This window comes from Calliopsis andreniformis, chromosome 7 (assembly GCF_051401765.1).
Source record: "Calliopsis andreniformis isolate RMS-2024a chromosome 7, iyCalAndr_principal, whole genome shotgun sequence".
Classification (NCBI taxonomy): Eukaryota; Metazoa; Arthropoda; class Insecta; order Hymenoptera; family Andrenidae; genus Calliopsis; species Calliopsis andreniformis.
The window spans coordinates 13,624,816-13,648,565 of NC_135068.1; the positions used below are offsets into that span (position 1 = coordinate 13,624,816).

General features: G+C 38.7%; 3 protein-coding genes across 14 annotated transcripts; 2 read left to right on the forward strand and 1 right to left on the reverse strand.

The window, feature by feature from the left end:
• Positions 1-726: 726 nt before the first annotated feature.
• On the forward strand, positions 727-12,884 carry LOC143181808 (uncharacterized). The gene is made up of 5 exons (XM_076382436.1): positions 727-792; positions 1,490-9,958; positions 10,145-12,244; positions 12,384-12,623; positions 12,749-12,884. Exons 2-5 carry the CDS (start codon positions 1,583-1,585, stop codon positions 12,803-12,805), a joined length of 10,773 nt encoding a protein of 3,590 aa, XP_076238551.1. The 5' UTR covers positions 727-792; positions 1,490-1,582; the 3' UTR covers positions 12,806-12,884.
• Positions 12,767-22,486, forward strand: LOC143181806 (uncharacterized). 5 transcript variants are annotated; one of them, XM_076382426.1, is made up of 9 exons: positions 12,767-12,904; positions 17,598-17,776; positions 17,839-17,945; positions 18,023-18,583; positions 18,682-18,745; positions 18,848-19,034; positions 19,124-19,313; positions 19,400-19,710; positions 22,255-22,486. In XM_076382426.1, the coding sequence occupies exons 1-8, from the start codon at positions 12,899-12,901 to the stop codon at positions 19,702-19,704; spliced, it is 1,599 nt and encodes a 532-aa protein (XP_076238541.1). In that variant the 5' UTR covers positions 12,767-12,898; the 3' UTR covers positions 19,705-19,710; positions 22,255-22,486. The 5 variants fall into 5 exon arrangements, with proteins under 5 accessions (XP_076238541.1, XP_076238537.1, XP_076238538.1 ...); XM_076382422.1 differs by lacking the exon at positions 12,767-12,904 and adding an exon at positions 16,642-17,284; XM_076382423.1 differs by lacking the exons at positions 12,767-12,904; positions 22,255-22,486 and adding exons at positions 16,642-17,284; positions 19,862-20,002.
• LOC143181807 (lymphotoxin beta receptor inhibitor) lies at positions 21,283-23,356 on the reverse strand. 8 transcript variants are annotated; one of them, XM_076382435.1, is made up of 5 exons: positions 22,781-23,341; positions 22,545-22,604; positions 22,101-22,279; positions 21,865-22,013; positions 21,283-21,744 (listed from the first exon to the last, which is right to left on the reverse strand). In XM_076382435.1, the coding sequence occupies exons 1-5, from the start codon at positions 22,886-22,888 to the stop codon at positions 21,566-21,568; spliced, it is 675 nt and encodes a 224-aa protein (XP_076238550.1). In that variant the 5' UTR covers positions 22,889-23,341; the 3' UTR covers positions 21,283-21,565. The 8 variants fall into 8 exon arrangements, with proteins under 8 accessions (XP_076238550.1, XP_076238548.1, XP_076238547.1 ...); XM_076382433.1 differs by having other exon boundaries at positions 21,283-22,279; positions 22,781-22,899; positions 23,139-23,350; XM_076382432.1 differs by having other exon boundaries at positions 21,283-22,279; positions 22,781-22,899; positions 23,028-23,349.
• Between the last annotated feature and the right edge of the window lie 394 nt (positions 23,357-23,750).

Consider the following 23,750-nt stretch of genomic DNA (forward strand, 5'->3'; position numbering starts at 1 on the left):
GAAAAAAGGAGACCGCTGAAGGATAAACGAACGTCGTGGTTGCGTTTATAGATAGGAGCAAAGCAGAATGGATACACGTGTGCGTAAATATTCTTTAACAGAAAAAAAAGCAGGTACGTATACATTTGCACTTTACCATAACTTCATATACTTCACCTTGCTACTCTATACCAACTCTAATCGCGAACTGTATGCTATGCTATCTAGCGTCGCTTAGGGGAACTAAGGAACGATAGTATGTGGTAGTATGTAGGCAGGCTAAATAGGTTATGGTTATACCGTGTATTTCGTCTTGTCAGTGTAGTCTTTAGTCAGTGCTAAGAAATATGTGGAAGAATTCGTTGAATATGGAAAAATCTCATAAAAATATACACGATTGGTCGTTCGTCACGATCTAATCTTTGATACACATGTATGCAAATAATAGAGTACCTACATACTTATGCATGTACACACATATACCTGTACGTATGTCACCTATGTATACACACATACGTAATATGCAGAGAGAAAGAGATGCAGAGAGCTTTTGAGACATCATTTATTGGCTCATACTTGACCAAAGGTGAAAATATCGAATGAACGAATGAACATTCCAGCATTTCCATGGAAAAAACGGGAAAATCATGGTCGATACGATCGAAATTGTATACGATACGATCATCTAGATACGTAGCTAGGCTACCTGCAACTAGCATACTTACTTCCATACTTCTAAAAAAGAACGCATGATGTCTGCCTAGTATTCGTATCCAAAATGGCGTGTGTATTGTAAATCGTATTAACGTGCAGGTGAGGCTTTGTTAGTTTTTCTTTCATTCGAACGCGACAAACAAATTGTATGACACAAATTCACGCCCATTATTCTTGCATCTTTTCAAATTTTTCATCTCATTGCGCTAAATCGTTCGTTAGTGCAACTTTTTCCCCAAAATATGTCAACTTTGTCAACCTTTGTACCTTCGGTACCCGATTAACGAACTGTCGTGATTTGTTGGCTGACAACCCTTTTCTACGAAAAATCTACTTTCATTCGTACAATATGAAAAGTAATTCATTCAAGCACGATGGTTAACGAAAAGCAAATTTCCTCTTGCTGATCATTATTCTTATCTACGTTCAAATCAAATAAATTTCAAACGAAATATTTTTTAGGCTGCCTAGCCTAGCCGAAAGGTCGACTTTGTGTTTTACCATGAGGCATTAGAAACACTTAAATAGACTGTTGCATTTCAAGGTGACGCGATTTTAGTATAATCGTCGAGTAAGTTGTCGAAAATAAAACAAGGGTGGTGAAATTTTCGAGTAAAACAAATTTTGATTCTAAAAACAATTTCGTTTCAGAAATAATACTTGGCGTATATACATGCGTAAATAATAAAAATAAATGTTACATGTATAAGCATGTGTACAACAAAACGATATTATGTGTCTGTGCAAAATGATGTTACGTCTATTCGATAATAAACGAAAACGTTTGTTTTCACAGGTTCTGTTCCTGCCCCTGACGCGACCGATCATTTCTGTCTGTATAATAAGGAGATGAGGTAATCATAATAAATCTATAATCGAACAATGTACAATGAACTACAGTGGGAATATGCCAGATTGGCACCAATTTAACGTCTCGCAAACGAACGAAGCTGTACCTCAGACTCAAAATGTAAATTCTGGTCATTTGACGTTTATACCTGGTGTTAGTCCACCAACGTTTAACGCGCTCACTCTAGCTTCGGATAGTTTCGGTAAACATCAAAACGATTCTAATTTTAACCTAAGAAATCTTCAATCGTTCAACAATGTCTCTGGTCCGAACATTTCGAACAATAGCCACCTTGCATCCATGATGCAAATGCAGAACTGCATTAATCATTATGGTTCTCAGAATGCAAGAAATCCTATATTAGATAACTTGAATGCTTCTGTCGATCATAGAAATACTACTATTGGAACTATAAACGATGAAATAGGGTATAGAAACACTAGCCAGGTGCCTTTTAATGGACCTGTCGGCCATGTAAATGGACCAAATTATAATCTAAATGCATCGTCTGGACCTGGGCCTGGGCCTGGGTTTGGATCAGGACCTGTATCTGGATCAGGAACTACGGGATCTCGGGTTAATTCTGGTCCAGGACTCGAAAGTGGAAACGGGCACGGTCCTGCGACGTTCGGATCCGGTTCACGACATGGACCTGTGTCTGGACCAGGTGCCGGTCCTGGAACTATGGGACCACGGAACACTAATATCGGTTCGATGCATACGGGAAAAGTCGGACCGTCATCGTTTATGCCTTGTAAGGGAGTATGCTGTAATTCCGATTCCAATGTCAATTATCAACAATGGGAAAAATTTGGGAATTACCAAAGTAATACGTCGTACAGGGATAACATACACTTATCCGGTTATCAAGTAGAAAATAGACATTTTGGAAATAATTGTAACTTTAGAAAAGACAATTTGGAAAGCAAAGACACGATAGGTTCCGTATTATCCGATCCATCTGTTGCGGATCATCGAAGAAATTATGCCGATTACAAATATCATAAAGATCATTTAACGCATAGAAATTATTCGACTCCTTCGGGAATGTTTCACGGCTACGCCATGCAGAATTACAATAACCCGACAGACCATCAAAAGTATTCTTATTCCCCCGTTAAAGAACATGCCAAAACAAGTAACGCGAATATGTCGTCTTCGGGAATGCTTAAACATCAAGAACAACATATGATTGTTCAACAAAAATTCAACGCTAAACAATTTCAATATCGGAGCAGTAATAATATGTTATCGAAAGGAATACCTACTTTGAACGTTAATGGAAATATCCCGACATCGTCGCAGAATGCTTATTTTAATTCGCAATTTACCAGAAATATTCCAACGGAAGCGTCGCCTCGCGAACGTCAAGAAGCTACGGATAATGCCGGAGTAATAAATAGAATACAGGCACCTGCCTGCCCTACTTTTATGCATAACTCTTCGTCTCAGTATCAAACGTATCAGCATAAAATCAGTGTGCAAAAATTCGCAATGGAAAACCATCTTAGGGAATTGAGTAGAATACCTGGCTATCAATCGCATCCAAAATATAAAGAATGCATATTGAGATACAGAGAATTGCTGAAATTGCAACAATCGACCGATTATAATCAAACTTCTGTTCAACAAACTTCGTGCAACGCAACATCGATCAATACCACCGCCCCGCTACCGCCGATTAATTTGCAATTTGATCATAACGGTGTACTAATAAACTCAAATTATCATCTTCCGGATGATTTCTCGAAATTCCAACATACTCGGTCTACCGAACAATCTTCGGAAAACATGTATTCGGAGAAGCAAGTTAAGGATCCTACTACTATTACCATGATTAACGAAAATTGTCAAGAAAAACAACGAGCGGAACAATCGACGATATCCTTGCAAAGTGAGCAGCAGCAGCAGCAGCAGCAGCAAAAACAACAACAGCAACAGCAACAGCAGCAGCAGATCTTGTCCACGCGCACAGAGAGTCTAGAAAAGCAAGATCAGTTTTCTCTACAGAAAGATTTCAATCAGAATCAGTTAAAAGTACAACATGCTAGCGAGCATTCCAGTTTCGACGCTTTAAGTACCGATACCGATGAAAAGAGAACGATGCAGCAGAAAGTTGCTGCTAAGCCAGTATTCGCCCACAAGCCAGATCTTGACGTTCGACAATTTTTGGCCAATTGGGACGAGACGGACGACGAGGAAGGAACGACGTTGAATTTATCAGAAGCTGTTTTAACCGAAACAACTCCGGTCGTTGTTGTGAGTTACGAGAACATAGATCTTTCATCGAAAATGTCGCAAAATACGGAATTGTTTAAAAGAAATAGTTTATGTTTAAACGAATCGACGCTGAACGATCGAACGAACAAAGAGAACGACGCTAACGCGGTGGCAACGCAAGATTGTTTAACGATATCCTACCCATCACCGGAAAGGATGCAGAATAGCAATACTTCTAAACAGACAATAGGGGAAGGAGTGATGAAACCTGGTAGCATCATACACTGCATAAGCAATGGTCCTGACGAGATACCCACGATACATATAGTAGATAATTTAGAAATAAGCAATATTTTGGGAGCCTCTGATAACTCAGTCGCAGAGACTTTAGAAAAGCATAAGACAATATCTTTCTTCAAACAGGTAATAAACAATGAAGCCGAAACAGCAGCGGTGGTTCTTAGAACTACCGAAGAGGATAGTAAAAATGAAGCTCGTGCAGTGTCCGATGACTATGCCGATGCATCGCTGCAGAGTGCAAACAACAAGGATAGAAATGTTGAGAATGCCAACGTACCTGAAACAATCAAAACAGCTAGTGTAGTCCCGATCAACAGCAGCAGCAGCAGCAACAGTAGCAGCAGCAGCAGCAGCAGCAGCAGCAGCAGCAGCAGCAGCAGCAACAGCAGCAGCAACAGCAACAGCAGCAGCAATAGCAACAGCAGCAGCAGCAGCAACAAAAGCAGTCAAGAGTCGCGAGTTTTATCAACATCTGTGAAAAGTAATCTCGACATCGCCGACAGTCTAGATTTCAAGAAGCAAAATAACAATTTCGTTAGCGAAGAGTCCCATAATCCTGACGACATAAGTTTACCCGATCTACCAACATCCGAATGTACGCCAATCTCTACAACTTTAAATACTCCTATTCATTCCGATAGCGAAGAATCTTCACAGAACATTGAGGATTTATCTATGTCGACGAATCCGATAGAAGTAATGCAAAACAGCCCAGTAATTAGCTTTACACAGTCTCCAGTCAAAATGGAACCGTACGGGCAATTGAATACAGACGAGAACGTTAAAAGTAGATCCCTCGATACCCTGGAATTGGAAATACAAAAAGAAAATCGTTATAAGAACGATATCGCTAGTACTTACGAACAGGATGTAATCCTCGATGATTTTCATTTTTCTGCGAGCGATCCTCAAGCAAAATCGGCCGAAACTACCAAAGAAAAACAAGCGAAAGGTTTCGAAGGTAATTTGCCAAGGAAGAAGGTCTTTTTAATACATAGCAAAGACAACGATTCGACAATCTCAGATACGTATGCTGCTTTAACGCCCGTTCAGTGCGAGACAGTAGGAGGAGTCGAGCGAAGAACAAGGAACGAGAAAAATTCAGAATGCAAAGTTCTTCGCACCGAGCTCGAAAGAAAGCACGAAGACGCAAGCAAGTCGATAAATTCGACGGAATCGCTAAATTCCGTTGAATGTAGCGATACAGTTGTAGCTGTGGACAATTTTGTAAATATTATAGTCTCGACTACTTCCACTAATGCGGTTTCAACAAGGTGTAAAGAGACAAACGAGGAAACAATTGGAACAACTGAACAGGAAAGAGAAAAGGTATCGGAAAGACAGATAATAAAAAGTACAAATAAATCGATTCGCGACTCGAACGATCCAGTTTTATCAGAAATTGGTTCGGAAAAAGATGGAGGAACGACGAAGGAATGTATAGCATGGGAAAATAGATACGCAGACGAAAGTTTGGATAAAACGATGGAAATTCAACAAAAGAATGTGAAACATTCGAACATTACGTCTGTCGAATCAGACGTAAAAAAGAGTTGCGGAAACAATTCGAATTCATCTCATCGGGAAGAATATTCTGTGTGCCATACGACTTCTCGATCTAAACATTCTACCGCTGCTGTGATAAAAGATGACACTATTTTAAGAGTTAGGAAATCGCATGGCATAACAGAAAAAAATACAAGCGCTTGCTACGAGAGGTTAGCGGAGGAGAAGTTACGACGTATCGATAGCAACGAATTTTCTGAAGAAACAGGAAATAATAAACATCATAAGGAAACACTATATATTAGAAAGGAAACACGCGCGTTGAAAGAATACAGAGTGATGGAAGATGATAAGCCGCAGGACAATAATAAACACGGTTCGAATTATAAGGAACGTATCTCGAAAGCTACAGCTGACGAATCGCCAAAGGGTAAAGATAACGTAAGTTACTGTAAGAGAAATAAAGTTGAATGTTCGCAACTCGAACGAAACGATAATTCAACAGCGATATCCAGAGTCTGTCTAGAAGAAAATACGCCGCCTCTGATTAATCTAAACTCTAATTACGTGTCGAAAACGTCGGATGAAACGACGAGAAAACACACGTGTTCGAAGAGTTTTGTTAAAAGTGCTACGTCAGATTTTGGAATTCAAGTTGCGAACGTAAACTTAAAGATAAAAGAAAGTGAGATTGGTAAAGAATCGAGCGGAGGTAATAATAAGGGACAGGATCGTATCAAGGATTCTCTTGATGGGATCAAAATTGAAATAAACGTTTCTTGTACAGAGCGAAAGTTAAAGGGAGAGGAGCAGGAGAAACAGACGTTAAGATTGCCACTACACGGAATTGATGATTCGCTTGCCTGTTCTGCGAAAACCTGTTGCAATAACACGATAGACTGCCAACAGGGGTATACCGAAGGGCAGAAGACGAACGACAGTTCAGGGATTCGTAATAATGTCGATGCACTAGCGTCAGCTGGTGACGCAAATACGAGTGCTACTTCGAAGCAAAGCGAAAAATATTTATCGGACGTCAACGATAACGCTTTTACCTCCGTTGTTACGTTCAAAGAAGCCCGTAATCGGACTTCAAACAGTCAGACCCTTAATAAATTATCACACGATAATATTTTTCGTAAGGATACACAGAAAGCAGAAGCGTTTCAAGTTACCGATGATTCTCCGAATAACGACGATACCGTCAAGTCAAACTGTGCAATATCTAGTACTGCTATAGTCGATACGAACGATAGGATATCAATTAAGATGAAAAGCGAGCTTCAGAGAGAAAACAGTTCGACGCGTACAGAAGATACTCCGAACGATGTAATTAGAATGCAGAAACAAAGCTCCAATTTAACAGAGGGTTCTTCTCGAACGACAGTAGGTGCGGCAACAAGAATTGACGAAAAGGAAATAATCGCTTTACCCCAGACGTCGAAAAATATGAAAAAGTTACCGGAAGTTCAACTTTTCATGGAATCAAGCGTAAAATCGTCGGATCCCTTGAACAATACGTTCAACTTCGATTTCGATAAGATCAATTATAACAAATATTCGAGCGTAAATTTTGATCGCGTTTATACGCGTGCGGATGGAATCGACCAGTTACAGTTAGACGATAGTTATATGGAAAAATGGAGGAAGCCAAAGATAAACGATATCTTTCAAGACTGTGACATATTCCAAAGTACTAGCGGATACGTAAATCCAACTTTTTCAAACGTAAATAAGCTAGAAAATTTCCACACAGTTCCCGTGTATACTACCAAAGATGGAAAGATATCTTATAGCCCTAATCGAAAATTCGCGTATCACGAGTTCATGATGGAGGTAAGCAAACGAGTAGGATGTTCATCGACGCGAAAGCAGCACTACACGGACACTTGGAATAATTATTACAGTTCGAAATTTCGCAAATTACACAAAAGGAAACGACATCATGATCTCAGCAGCAGCAGCAGCAGCAGCAGCAGTAAGAAAAGGCACGAGTTTAAAAATACCAAATATTTATATGAACGGAGGAGAAGCTGTTTCGACGAATTTTCTTCGAGAAACCATGTTAAATCTTACAAGGATTGCGACGATACTATTTGTTCAGATTATTTCAAAGCGAATAAAATATACACTAGTAGCGAGTCCGACGAGGAAGCCACAGATCGCAGTAAAGATCGTATTACCGAAATATACAGTTCGAAAAAAAGTTACATTACCGAAAACAAGACCACCACGATCATTCCTAAATCGTGTAAAGTTGAAACAGTTACAGTCGCGGAGGATTCGGATATGCAAATTAAAAGGAAAGAAAATAGCCAATTCGACGTTAATTCACTGAGAGACGAAGGTGGTACACGTTCGAAGGAGGAAATACACGCGATTCAACCTCCTGTCATCATCGATACGAGCAAGACCAGCAAAGAGAACTGTCCGAACGGTGATCGCGACAATTTCAGCGATATTATTCCTCTTTCTACTGTAGAGCCGCGTATGCCATTCACATTACACTCTAGTCATGAAAATGTAGAAGAAAATTACAAAGCAGAAGAAAGTACAATCGAACGTTCAACCAAATCCCATAGTTACGAGTTGAAAAGCCCTCAGCTAAATGAAGGTAACGATGTAAACGATGAAATCGGAGAGAAAAGCAGCGCCGCTCGTTCCGAGAAAGAAGTAAATCCAGGCGAGTCGTCCAGTTCCAAATTGTTAGAAGGAACAGAGGAGATAGATGGAATACACGTTTCGAAAGAGTTCAAACATAACGATTATTGCACCAAAATGTCTGAAGCTACGACAAGCGAACAACAGATCGAAAAATCTAAATGGGAAAACGACAAAGGCAATTACTCTCTGACAAAAGAAATTTCAGGAAATCAATCAGGATCGAATACAAACACTCTTAAAACGCTTGAACCGGAGCTACAAGCATGTATCGAAACCGTTGAAACATCGTCTCGGATGGATATTACCGAAACAGATCAGAAGATGTCGATAAAAATTGACGATGAGAAGAGACGTATCGTAGTAGACCGCGAACAAGAAAACATTATCGATACCGTTGAAAAGGCCCGAACGTACAAAGGAGGTGCACGTAAAGATATAGATATAATAGATACGGATATAGATGTAGAAAATATAGAAAATATTAAATTTCTCAAACACGACGAAACCGATACACCAAAGATCGCTGCAAAAGCAAATAGTGCTGATCTTACTCTCTCGAATCAAGAGGAATCTGAATCTCATTTTGTACAAACAGTTACAGCACCTAATCAGCAAAATATAATAAAGTACGTTTCTGCTGCGAACGATGAGGAATATTCAAGTACAAATTACAAAGACGCGAGCACTGTACAAGTTGAAAAGTTTCAATCGCCTTCGCCGAATCATATCAAAAAACGTACAGCCCAACTTGAAACTGAGAATATCAATGAACATTCTAAGCTTTTGTCTAACAGAAACGAAGCAGCAGGAACTGTTAAAGACGAAACTGTTGCCGTAGAAGAGAAGGAGATGCCAGTTTTATACATGCACCGTGCTACAGACGATTCTTCATGCGAAAACGCGAAACTTAAGGAAAATGAAACCGAAGATAAAGAGCGTCACTTGACTTTACTCGAATCTTATACAAATTTCAGACATTTTCCAGAAAGTAGCGTGGATGTCAAAACAGTACCAAAACTTGTTATTAAAAAAACTGATCACTTAAATAGAAAATCGGTAGGTTCATTCGATTCTACGGAATCCGAGAATACTGTCAACAAGTTCGACGACGCTAAGCTACCGAACTACGACACGATTCGTCCAAAAATACCAAAAATGATAATCGTGAAAAACAGATCTCGATCAGCGACTCCAACCGCTGACATTTCAGAAAAAGCTAAACTCGAAAGAACTCCTTCTTCCTCCACGGAGCACGGCGATACGATCTGTATGGATGTGGATAATAGCGATTCTGAACTGCACAGATCGAAGCATGATAATTATGAAAACAAAGTACCAAGAGTGAAAATCAAATTGGAAGATATATCTTCCAAAGACTTGAAGTTGTATCTGAAACGGAAAGCTAGTCGAAAGAATCAGCTTCCCAAAGTGACGATTAAAAAGAATAAGACAAAGGAGAGCATCAAATCTTCGTCGACGAAATTTGAAAGAAGCGATATTTCAGGATTGGAAGATACCGACGACTCTGATAATAATGACGGTAATGAAATTTTACGAGAAACGCTCATAAGCAACGTCGAGAAGATACCTAAATTGAAGTTGAAGAGACAAGACGAAGACAGGTGTTTATCGCTAGAGAAAATTAGAAGATCACGGAAAGATCAGAGTATTTCGAGAATAACTGTCAAGAAAGTCAGAAGAATGAAAGAAGAAGGAAAGGGAGAAGTTGGTGAAGGAGAAGGGGAAGGGGAAGGGGAAGGGGAAGGGGAAGGGGAAGAGGAAGGGGAAGGGGAAGGAGGAGGAGAAGGAGGAGGAGGAGGAGGAGGAGGAGGAGGAGGAGGAGGAGGAGGAGGAGGAGGAGGAGGAGGAGGAGAGGAAGGAGAAGGAGAAGAAGAAGAAGAAGAGGAAGAGACGACGAAAGGATCCGTAAAATATGACGACTCTGCGATAAATGATGAAATAAAACGAAAATATCCAGAGTATATTATTGAAAAAATTCCCAAAGTTATAATAAAGAGAACGCAAATTGGCACAGAGTTCAAATGCGAGATTAGCAAAAGTAAAAACTCTTTGAAAGCCGTTGAGACGCCGAAATGGCAACCAAAAGTAAAGCTACAAAGATTGCAAGCTCTAGATTATATGGTGAAAGACTTGAAGCAATCGTGCGTCGTGTTAAAAGATAAATCTATAGTAAGTACTATAGCGAATGTACCTGTACGCATCAGAGATAATCCACACGACATTAAAAACAAAGTCTCGAGTCATGAGAATAAAGTAAAATTGTGCAGATCCAATTCGGCGTCGAATTTGTCTCCCGTTAGTTGCAAACAGAGAAGATTATCCGATGGCGATTACATGAAAACGATTACAAACTCGTCAACAACCACTGATTTTCTTAATAGCTCAGAAGACAGAGAAGACAAATCATCGAGCAGAAATAAGCTATTCGATGCTAAAGACAACGAAGTTGAAAAGAAAAGTTTCAAGAGAAAGAATAGTAAGCGAAGGTCATTGTGTCGAAATAAAGTAACGAATCGTAGTAGGTTAAACGACGAAAACGAGGATGAGATAAGAGGAGGAACGATCGAGCCTGAAATTGTTACAGAAAACTTCCCTTTTACGAATCGATCGATGAACGAAGACAAAAGCGTATCTCGCATAGCAGACAAATTTTTAACATCCAGCATTGTGTATTCAAGTAATTTTGACGACGATAACGGTAATTCCATTATTAAAGTCGATTCCTCGGACGAAAGTCAAACTACCATAGAGATTCTTCCTGCATCTCCTGCTGACAGTAGCGAAGACGAGTCGAAAAACAACGAGCTAGGAAACGAAAACAGTTCACATACGGACCATGCGATGCCGACTCAATTGGAATTGGAGCTAGAACTCATCGATAGTAATAATAGTATTGCACAACGTTGTCCTTCGTCGAACAGTTGTATCCGAAAGAAAAAACGCATGCCTCTCCAAAATGAACGAACACAAAGTTCAGAAAAGGAGTGCACAAATGATTACTTTTATTGCGACGACTCACTGGTCAAAGAAGTTCTAGCTGCTAAGGAAACGTTGAAAAAATGTTTAACGAAATCTGCGAACGAAGATACAGGGGAAAAAATGTCGAGACCAAAAACATTGGCAGAAAAGAAACAGGGTTTAAGTTTTAATTTTAAAAACATTAATAGGAATAACGATAACGAGATATCGAGAAAGGTGCATAAGATTTCGAAGATGACGAACGCCAACGAGGAATACAGATGTCTTCATACGAAACGGAACAGAACGGAAGAAGCCAAAGAAAGATACGTTGAAAAAGATGAGCATTCCTCCGGAGGAACAAAGGTAGGATTCGAGATTTCACGTAACGACGGAGCCTTCGAAGAATCTTCTTCTACGGAACGTTCTGCAGCTTCTACGTGTCGATATACCGATGTACCTGAGTTAACTACAATTTCTTTAAAAGCTTCGAAGAAATTTGCTCGATTAACCACCACCCTCAACAACAACAACAACAACAACAACAACAACAACAACAATAACGACGACGACGACGACGACGACGACGACGATGTTGCTCTCTCGAACGTAGAAACCAATCTTCTTTATCTCTCTAACAAAAATCTTGGTACAATGCACGACGATGTTGCGGAAAAATCGTATCGAGAAACGTTCGAAGAGAAAACGACCGCTAGTACTCGAGAGCAGAAGAAACAGAACGATCGTTCGAACGAAACGAAGTCAAAAGAGGACAATATGCCATTATTAGTGCCAGAGTTTGCCTTACACTTTGATTCCAATTCAGATAGGGATAGTTCTAGATCACCGCCCGTTATAACGAATCAAGAGGAAGTTGTCGATGCGGTAGAAGATGCGAAAGCTGTTGAAAACAAAATAACGATTCCGAATCAAGAGAAAGTAGAAGAGGAAGTAGAAGAGAAGAAACATTCCAATGAAAATTATGAAACGACGATTGCAGATATTATAACACAACTAGCATATCACGAAAAGGTAAAGAAATTTCAATTATACGCGTAGCAATTAGATAAAACAATTGTAGTTTCTGTTTCTTCGACCTAATTTAAACTTTTTTTATTTCGCGATTATTAAGCGAGATCGAACGAAACTGAATCGAATCGATATGTTGCAGGCAACGATAAAGCATAAAAGATACTGTAATTTATGCGAAAGATGGTTCCCTACAACGTCGCGACACCGACGACACTTAACCGGTTATCAACATCGTTACATGGAATTGTCACAGCGCAAAAGTATTCATGCTCTTTTCATTTTGTTCACTGGCAAGACCTGCCCAAGACTCTTGCCAGCAAACATCGTTAGGAACGATTATTCCATAGGAGAATCAACGCCTTTACAAATCGCTGTTCAGGTATAACTGTTTATAGTCAACAATTCAGTGTCACCTGAGAGAGGTGAGAGAGGGAGAGAGAAAGGGAGGGGGGATAGAGAAAGAGAGAAAGAGGCGGTGTTCATTCGATTAATTCTGTATTGCAGGATGTTGCAAAATATATCGAACATACACAACGGGATCCTAAACCGAAGGAGCGATAGGAAACGACGAGTCGCTGCAAATTATGTATCTTGGCTGCGAACGTATCTATATTTTCTGTGATCTACGCTTATATATATGGGAACTATGAAATAATGCGAGTGAGTACCTCTCTGTCCGATACAAACTACTATAAAACGTAGAATACGAAGGATTTTACGATATTTTCAATTTCGATTAAACATGGTACATGTTCACTACGACTGCTACTATTCGCGATGACTACCACCATCGTTGTACAATTATGATTAATAACAAAATTAACATCTACGAACTTTGCAGTTTATCGATGTTAATCGTTACATGTTACTTGGAAAAAAATATTATATCGAATAGTTAGATAATATGTAGCCAAAGATTTTAACTGAAAAGTACATGTTACGTTACTTATAGTTTTCGAAGACTCTACAGTCTTTTATTTGTACAAATCGAGTTACGGATAACACGTATGTAAATGTGCTCGTTAAAAATGTTTATTTATATCGTGAAAAGACGACTAGTTAGGTATAAATACACACATACACACACACCCACACACACACACACACACACACACACACACACACAAACATATATAAATAACAACATAACATATTTATTATGTTATATTTATACATCAAGTTCTCGTTTAAAATAAAATGCGTACCTCCTGGGCTACACACTGTATACGAAACCTTGGAGTGTACGCAGTTATGTTTGTACAAAATTATGTATTTTAAGGAGGGGTAGTCGACAGGTAAAAAATGTTTATTACGTTACGTACGTTTCGAAATGGAAATCTGCTTGTCAAGCAGACAAGCTATGAGACGTTGATAGTTAGGATTAGATAGGAGAAAGAAAACTACGAGCGTATATCGGTTAAGTTATTTTCTACAGTACGTTACAGAGTAATACATATTGTACAAATGATATACGGTGAAAAACGTAACGTACGTTGTTCTATTTCTACGTATACATACAGACATTGTGTATATAAATGAAAGAAATTGTATATTTACAGAAATTCATTATTTATCTTACCATTGCAACGTAAGAAGATACGAAAGGAACAGTTTTCTTTCTAATCTTTTTGCTGGCTGTAACAGCTAGTATCTATCTATTATATTTTACGGATAACTTCACTGGTATAGCATATAGAGAAATATATAACAAACTAACTTCTCATAGCTTGTAAACGACTTACGCGTAATATACGTAACACCTGTTCACTCCTCGTACGTTTACATTTGGCGTTTAAGCTACTATTCAAATGTGCCTAATAAGTTATCGTTCGTATACAATAATCAAGTTTTTAATCGTTTCAATTGTTATCAATGTTTTTTCTTATTATATTATACGACTATACACGTACTGCAAAATAGCAAAAGATTCTCGATAAAGATAAAGAGAGAAGTTCCTGGCTACATGCGTAAAAAGCGACGTAGACATACTATTCCTTGTTAAGAGGCTAGAGACCTGGTATTGTACCGATACAGGGTTCACAGATTATATCGACAATCATTTCATAGTTTTCTTTTTCTTGGTTCACATTCCAAAGAATAAAAGGACATGTAACGAAAGCGATGTAACGTTCATGTAACGAATGATCTAGTTTTATTAGAAAATTCAACAAACTAGGAGAATTTATATAATATATATAACATATATAAGTCTATCGATTGTTATTCCACTTAACATTTTATTTAAAAACGTTCGTTTGTTTCAACAGTTTCATATTTTATTCGCACGAGTGCCTTAAGATACACCTAACAGTATTTCTTGTATCGTGTTATATATGATGAGGATCGAAGAAAGCTATACATTCGTGCGCACTCCGTTGTTATCATCGTGCGTACGTTCTAACGTTATCGTACGGAGACAGTGCGCAAAATGCATACCGTAATTATGAGGGCTAATACACATATACTACGTACGTACACGCAGAGGAGGAAGAATCCAATAGACATCGCGAGGGAGAAGCCAAAGCGTAGAGCTCCAACGACCAGATGCGTATCGATGCGCGTTCGACAATGAAGGGGTTCTTCGTGTCTTTCAAATAAACATGGTCCACGTGCCTTCGTACCAATTTAATTTACATGTCGAAATAACTATACCACGCGAAACCAATGTACCAGTTGTGCGCAATCAAACAATACGCTCTCATAATTACAGTGTTACATTCAGCACATGATTTATGATATCATTGTGTGTTCTACGTGCCTAAACCTTATGGAACTTTTATGCATTCAAATTGGAGCATGCATAACATTATTATACATGCACATTTAATGTAACAGAAAAATATATCACGCGTACATTGCGTAAATAGCGAAATCTGAACGTTATTTGATATCTTGTACGAATACGTACCCCGCGCGATTAAGCACGAAAAATTGTTCGGGTGTCGGGTGTATGTACCGTAGGAAAAGCCTAAAAGACATTCTTACAAACCGACCAAAAAATTATTATCTATCGCGAACATTCGGAAATCTTTAACACGTTCGAAAAATTGAATCGCATATATTCAACATATATTGCCTTCATTTAGATAAATGCGAAAATTTCAACAGATTCAATTATTGACTTCCATTAATATAAGATGATAACGTTATTGGTCCACGTGTACTTCTCCCCATCGAAGGAACGCGAGTCGAAAGAGAAGAATAAAAAGATTCTTTCGCTTTTCGATCCACATAATTGATCAGTTCGAAAAATTTAGAACAGTTTTATGTAAAAACGAATAAACAATTTTTGGTTCAAACATACAATATAGCAATGTGTGTGTGTGTGTGTGTGTGTAACTCTAGGTCGAAAGAAACATAGATTCGCATCTAATTCAAAACAGCTCGCGTTACACACACTTCTACGCAATATACAACGATGCATCAGAAATTGTTCTCGTTTCCAATTTTTGCCAAATTCGACAAACCTTTGAGTTCTCAGTTGTTGTGCGTGTTCGTAAAAGTAACATTGTACGTTCATTGGAGTCTAACATTCCAATCAAAAATAAGAGGAAACGTTAATTTCTAATTTTTTATACTTTCAAAGATCCAAATATAATATTACACGTTAAATACGAATCGTATAATAGTTGTACGCTACACGAATGGACAGATCTGTTTAGCAAAAATATATATATATATATATATTTTTTTTTGAAAGTCTTACGCGATCACGAACAGTGCAATTTTAAACGAAGCGGACGATTTATGCTAGTTTTATCATTAGCTTTATATACCGTACGTGTCATTAATACATATAGAATATGTAATTACGTGACATATAACACGTTATGTAAATTTTACGAATGCGTTTTAGATTCGCAACGCGTCTCTCCTCTCGAATTTCTTTAAATTTCGTGCAAGACGCGAGGGGACATAGAAAATGGTGTCAGTTATTCCCGATACACATTCGTCGTTAGCGGGATACGTACAATGTAGTAATCGTATTCATCGCTATGGATAAAGCGCGTTGGAAATGTGCCGAAGGAATTTAAGTGGTCGCGACTAATAGACGAACGTGCATCTGTGAAAATTGATTATAAGAATGTTACATATCTATACACACAAGATCATTCCACGAATTAACGGAAGAAGCGTTATCGGTAGGAATAAGCATTGTACGAATCCAATAGATTATTATTCGTTATTGTACTTAGTTTACAGGAGCGTATACAAAGTTCTATCGAAATATATGACATAAAGTGTTTAATAAATAGGGACATTCTCGACTATTCCTATGTCAGACCAACCACCACATTATCCCCGTTTTACCAACCACTCTTTTTACTACTTCCCATATCGATCATTCATCTCGCTCCTGACCAGTAGTTCTACAGGTCTAGCAACGTAGAACTTACGAAACCCGTGATCGGTACCTGTTCGTTACCGAATAAAATAAAAAAGGGTACAATTTTTTCTAATTTCTATCGCATAAACGTTGGGGATACTGCCAAAAGTTCGTTTCCTCTTACTTAAAAGAAAGGAAAAGAAGAAAACGGTAACGCATAATTAACACGTTACCACGAACCGAAGAAGAATCAACAACGGCATAAAGCTTTTCTCAAGCGACTCTTTCCATCGTAACAGTTGCGAGGATTCATCATCGCCACAACGAGATAACGGTAGCGTAACGAACGTAAAGGGAAAGTTATCGATCGAACTCGGAGCTGTCCGAGGAGCATGCGCGCTCTTCTTACTCGAGAATCGTACAACAGGATGTTTTACGGAACCTTGCGAATCTTTTTTCATCTTTTTACAATTGTTTGCTGCGTGACCGGTGAAGCACTAACGAAGAAAAATGAAAAACGTGTTAGCGTGAGAAACGAATTTCGGATGTGCCTCGATAGCTTCGACGTTTACAGAGACAAAATTATTCGAACTCACGAATCTCGGGACATGGGTGCTAAATATTTGAACGAGAACGACGTCGATTCAAAGGACGAATGCCTAAAATTTTGTTGCGAAACAGAAGGTTGCGACGTATTCATTTTCGAGGAGAAGGTATTTCTTCGACGTACATATACGTACATGACACGTACGTACACATGCACGCACGCACGCACACACACACACACACACACATTACTCAACATTTAGCTACTACTCGATGCGCGATGAACGTACGTGCATTAGGCTCGTGAGATTCTCAGAGTTACGCAGTTATAACTTTGTTACACACGCAGTTTACTATGTACACGCATACTAAACGCAGTTATACTTTCCAAACAACAGTATATACCTACACTACCATAAATCTCAATGTTTCTGTGATTTGCGTATTTCACTAACGTTAAACCGATTGTATGCCACGCAGAAACCTGGCAGCTGTTATCTTTTTCAATGCGGACCACAACACGATTTTAAATGTAAATTCACCAATCATGCTAATTACAGTAGCGCAGTACGCGTTAGTAACTATAATACACGAAACAATGCCCCACTGGAGGATGAAATTCGAATTTCTCAGCAAGAACACGAATTGAAATCTCTCAGGTAAGTTTCGATCGTATCACAATAATGCGTAGAAAATAAAGACGAGTACGTCGCGCGTGCAGGAAGTTAACAGATCCAGTGGCAACAGAATTTTCGGACTCTTCCGTCAAGTTAATTGGAACTTTGACACCAAAACTATCGGTGACAACACCTCCACCCGTTAAACAAGGTACGTATACGAGTACCTATTCGAGTACATATAACGACTCTTGTACGTTGCAAAATTACTAATGCGACGTGTGTTAGGTTGTAGTCGCAACCAATACGAATGTCGTACATCCGGAGATTGCATAGCCGTGTACAACGTATGCGACGGCATCCCTCAATGCGCGGATGGATCCGACGAGGCAGCAGACTTAGTTTGCCCTACAGAGAAACCAACAATTTCTTCTTCTATGATACAAGGACCTCAACCTGCAGCACCATTTTCGCCTATGGACGTTATAAAATACCAGCAAATCGTTGATCAACATAAATCTCTCGCTCCTTTGTACGCCCGCGTTCCAGAAGCGAATTCCAAACCTTGGGATCTGTCTAACGTAGCTGGTCAAATGCTGTCACACCAGTACCAGCAGCAGCAGCAGCAGCAGCAACAGCAACAGCAACAGCAACAGCAACAGCAGCAACAGCACCAACAGCAGCTTTTGTATCCAGCGCAACAAATGGATATTCCTCAACTGCATAAAAGTTTCGCAGCTCCAGCGTACCAATGGGATTATCAACCCATATACGAACAAAATAAAAATATTTATAATTCTCCTCTTAACACTCTTCACGAACAAAATTTGAATTTGAATCCTTACGAACGTAAGTGGGAATAAGCTTAAACGAAACGCGTAACAGGCGAAATTTATTTCGCGGGATTCCGAACACAAACAATGACGTATCACGTTTCATATTTTTAGAGGATCAACCACATATTTTCACTCACAAGGGGTCGAGCGTTATCGGAGAGAAGGAAGCAGATACGTAAGATATATCTCGATACGACGTATTACTAATCGCGAAAGAAAGGGTCTTCGGATGTTCCAATACAATTATCTTTTTTTTTTTAAAACTTTTTGCCAATAGCGCATATTTAGATACAAAACATCCGCACACGTCGCATTTCGTATCGTCGAACAGAGAAGCGTGGCAGAATACTCAAGTCTTTCCGTCTCCGTCCCCGTCTCCACCATCGAACGTACAACAAAGACAAATGAACGAACTGGAGAAAAGTATCGACATTGCCGGTACAACCGTCCCACCTTGCAACGACGTAACATCGCTCTTTTATCCTTCCACGCGTGCCCTTTCTTTTCCATCGTTTATCAATCCCACTAACGATACGATACGTGCACGTTACAGGTACTACACGACGAACAGACAGACATATCGGCGAAAAGTAAAGAAGCTAGAAAAATTGCGATCGACCCAGAGAAGGAGAAACAACGTATCGTTCACGAAGAGAACGACCTCATCATCGATCGCAATAAAGTCGTCGAGAACGGTATGTCGAAGAACGAGGCTCCAAAATCGAATCGCAAGGATCCGAAAGGTACGACGGTGGCAGTACACCTAATCACGATCGTCCATCGACGATTTCTTACGATTATACTAGCTTGTTGTTTTTTTTCGGTTTAGAGCACAAAGGTTTAACAGTTATCAAAGATCATAACAATAATAATAATAATAATAATAACAATAATAATAATAATAGAAGAGATCACGGAGGAAAAATTTTGATAGCGGAGCACTTGAAAGAAACGAACGAAAACGAGATCTTAAGACCCCGAGGAGCAATTACATCGTTAGCGTTAGGACTTACGATAACAGCTATTACAGCTACGCTAATAGCTTGTCGTTTACGAGTCGTTCGAAAACGCGGTAGACGACACGGACCGTACGCTCACGATGCGGATTACTTAGTCAACGGAATGTATCTCTAATTCTATGTAAGTACGAATTCATTTAGACGAATGAGTCTAGTAATATTTTCATACGTACTAAATTTCAGCGATAATACATAACGAAAGATATTTGTACCGTAATAGTTTCATTCGATATAAATTCGAAAATATACATATATTTTTTTCATACCGATAGTATCGCAGCAAGTATAATCGTCGAACGAGCCATATTCCGTATACGTACGTACCGTGTACAGAGCATGCGGTACTCAGTAGTCATTTTACGGAAGCGTAAAATTTCCCGAGTAGGGAATCTGTGCCTGTGCGTCATCATAAATTTCAAACGGATCGCGACCGTTAAATTTATAGCGAAAAAAAATTTCAAGCGCTTTAAAAAATTGTTGTTCTTTTTTTTTTTTTTTTTATTAAAATTATCGTTTATATTTCGTCCATCGTAATATAGTTTTTTTTTTTCTTTTTTTCAATTTGTACGTTACATTCGATTTCATGGGAAAATGTGGACAATACAGACGGAAATATATAAATTTAAGCGGTTTCGAACGATACCTTAACATCCTTAACGTAACGTATCGTCTTACAGAGGTTTTAGCATGTAATTTGAGCAGGTTTCAGTGCAATAAAACCGTTTCGCGCGTAAGGAAACTTCACTATACGAATCGAACGAATATGTACGCGTATAGAATAACTCTCACAGCCTCGTGTAAGCAAGAAAATTGACGATCGATAAGAAAACCATGCGTTTACGTACCCTTCTTACGATAATCGTCGCACGATGTATAAACGTTTCAACGACTCTAGATAACAGAATCATTATTCCCAAATTAATCAAATGCGTTTCGCTAGACTCTCGTAGCTTGCCGTAGTACAAAAGTCGTTAACTATCTAGTTATATACGTATATTCCAATATATATATATATATATATACACACATATACACGTATTCCCATTTCCGGTAATACGACAATACGCGATTTTTTTTTTATATTTCTTTTTAGACGAACGATCGCAACTATCGAACATTATCTTACCGATCCACGGTATTTCCACGGTATCCCCACGGTACCTCCACGGTACACGTACACAGTACACACGTATAAAATACCTATATCGTTACAACTATTTTTTTTTACGCATAAATTATTAAGTACATAGCGTTGTTTCATTTTTCAAGGCCACAACATTGTCGAGCAACACGAAGTCGAATAACTAATTCCTCATCTTTTTTTTTTTTTTTTTTCTTTCTCCTCGTAAGACGCATACAAAGCGACGAGAGCACCCGCATTATCGAAATTTCTGAATGAACCGAGGAATAGGCAGTAAGTCTCGCATAAAGTGTTTGGGAAAGATTTTTCAACGTTCTTAGACACCTATATCGATCGAAAAGTATCGGAGCGATTAAAGCAATAGCTATTTTCCCGTCTGCGATTTTCCCTTATAATAATAATAATGATAATAGTAATAATGATGCCGATAATAATAATAATAATAAGAGTAATAATAATAATAATAATAATAATATTAATAATAATAATAATAATAATAATAATAATAATAATAATAATAATAATAATAATAATAATTGTAAATACAAAAGATGACCGTTCCTGTTTTATTTATTTTTTTTTTCAAAGCAAGTAAAACTGTTCCATCGAGTTATTCGAAAATGTAGCCGACGATATTCTGTTGTATTTTAAAGAAAAAAAAAAAAAGGCAAGTAAACAAAATAAAGACAAAATTCCATTATATGCAACGTAACGATTCGTATCAGTACATACTTACACATCGAAACGAGCAAAGAGCGCGAAACGGACGTAAGCATTTTCGCTCGGAATGAAAAATATCGTTCGGTTACATCGAATATTTTGCACTTTCGCGTATCTACTGACGAGTGGTAGCCGCTGCATTTTTCTGCGCTTGTATAAATTCAGGATAATCAATGTACCCATCATTATTAGCATCGTCCATCGAAAGTATCGGATCTATCAAGGTGACCAGCTCCTCGTCCTTGAATAGTTTCTCTCCAGAATTGAGTCCTCCTGTCTCTTTGTTACCCTGTTCTGTACACGGACAATGGAAGAAACGTATTAAACGCTTTCGATCGAGCAGACGAGCGGACAAGTTCTGTTCAAATTGATCGACAAAAAAAGAAAAGAAAAAAAAAAAAAATAAACGCATACCGTGCCAATGAATCAAGGATTTGATCAATTCACAACCATCCAGTTTGTTATTGTTATCCGCATCGTGCATTTTAAAGTAATGAAACTGCAACTCTTGGTCCGTCATTTTACTAGTATCTATCGGAACTTCCATATGCTCCGCGATATGCCTGTACCAAGCGTAAATTTGAACATTGCGATATTTGTTACAATACGATACAAAGAAAACGTAACATATCCGAAACGTAATAACGTACGCTTTCTCATGAGCTATATTGGCAGCGTTGAGTATTTGTTGCGAATGCTCATGGTTATGTCCTTGTTGTTGCTGAACGGGCACTTGACGAGCAGTCGGCATATGTTGTTGCTGTTGCATAGGCACTTGTTGAACCGGAACCTGTTGATGCACAGGTTGTTGTCCCGCCGCCTGTTGAAACTTTGGAGAAAATATCGTACAGCAGGTGAAGCTATCCGATGATCCATACCCATCGCGAAGCGGAATATTCGGCGGAAAGAAAGAAGAAGAAGAAGACGAAAAAAAGAAAAGAGAACACGTAGTCCGTATCACTAAACGCGAAATAATCGCGCAACGAGAGCCACGACGCAAATGGGTTAATTACACAAATAATAGCTTTATTCAATATTTGTATTTTTTTTTTTTTTTCTTTTCTTCCATCGCGTGACGACATGCGTGGTTTTACCTGTGGTTGTTGTTGTTGCGGGACGTGTTGCGGCACCTGATGTACTTGTTGTTGAATAGGCTGAAAGAGAACACGGATGCAAATTAAATTAAGTAAAATAATGGTAAAGCACAGTCTAGGAATACTTCGCAACAACGATGGAGCAGAAAGGAACGGCACAGATAACTGGACAATGGTCGCGCGTACTCCAAAGAAAAAAAAAAACAGAGAAACCATATGGTGGCGACGAAACTTACTTGTTGATAATGTTGAGGGGATACACCTGGTGGCACTCTTTGTACTTGGGCATACGTACGTTCGCAAGTAGAACATACGACGACGAACAGCCATAAAATCCAATTCATTTTGCGGGAATCTACGAAGGAGAATATAGGAAATTATACGTATCGTCGTTGCGGTCGTCGAGTATGCGGAGGGCGGAGGACACGAACGTTACGAGAAATACTAGACGTATAATAGGATAAAAAGATTTTAGGTAAATACCTCGTTCACGTTAGGGGAGTACGTACAGAAAGACTCGCACGTAAGCAAACGACTCATTCATCGATAGAAGGCTGAATTCGGATCATAGATTTAAGGTTACGGTACACGAACCTTGCGTCAGACTGAAGCGGGGGTAGGGACAAGTATCCGCGTACGTACTTTCAGTGTTTCATCGAACCTGTTACTCGAACAGAAACGCAAGAAAACGTATATCAGAATAATAATTTGTCCACTAATCCCTTTTTCCTTTTCCTTTTTTTTTTTTTTTTTTTTCCAATCAAATACGTTACATTTCGAAATAAAGTTCGTTGAAAAATATAAATTTTTTTTTTTTTTTTTTTTTTTTTTTTTGCTTATTTTTTTCGAACAGAAAAGAAAAGTTTTTCTACAAACAAGTATTTAAAAAACCACTGATCCGAAACGGGGATCTGTGACTACTCGGAGCGCCCTCAGCCATAGACAATTTAGATCAGAAAGACGAACAATGACATTGTCAATGATCGTTAGAACAGCAAGGCCCATCGGAACAGGTTTGTTCCCAGCGGTAAACGGTCATTATACTTTTATCGAGAAAAGAATGCATGCATGGAACAGAGGAGACGCTAAAAAAAAAAAAAAAAAGCGCGTCTTAAGCAATCGAGAAACGGATAGCGAAAAACCACGTCATCTTGGCGTATTCCTTTACGAGGATAGGGATGGACACCCGGCCAAGTTGACGCGGTA

Bases quoted from the DNA above. Each gene is read 5' to 3' on its own strand.
- LOC143181806 (XM_076382422.1), top strand. From the start codon at position 16,964: ATGCGCGCTCTTCTTACTCGAGAATCGTACAACAGGATGTTTTACGGA. The intron at 17,777-17,838 runs GTAAGTTTCGAT...TCGCGCGTGCAG, and splicing joins CACGAATTGAAATCTCTCAG to GAAGTTAACAGATCCAGTGG. The intron at 18,584-18,681 runs GTAAGTGGGAAT...TCATATTTTTAG, and splicing joins GAATTTGAATCCTTACGAAC to AGGATCAACCACATATTTTC.
- LOC143181808 (XM_076382436.1), top strand. From the start codon at position 1,583: ATGAACTACAGTGGGAATATGCCAGATTGGCACCAATTTAACGTCTCG. The intron at 12,245-12,383 runs GTAAAGAAATTT...GATATGTTGCAG, and splicing joins AACTAGCATATCACGAAAAG to GCAACGATAAAGCATAAAAG. The intron at 12,624-12,748 runs GTATAACTGTTT...TCTGTATTGCAG, and splicing joins CTTTACAAATCGCTGTTCAG to GATGTTGCAAAATATATCGA.
- LOC143181807 (XM_076382428.1), bottom strand. From the start codon at position 22,874: ATGGCTGTTCGTCGTCGTATGTTCTACTTGCGAACGTACGTATGCCCA. The intron at 22,280-22,544 runs GTAAAACCACGC...TTTTCTCCAAAG, and splicing joins CGCAACAACAACAACCACAG to TTTCAACAGGCGGCGGGACA.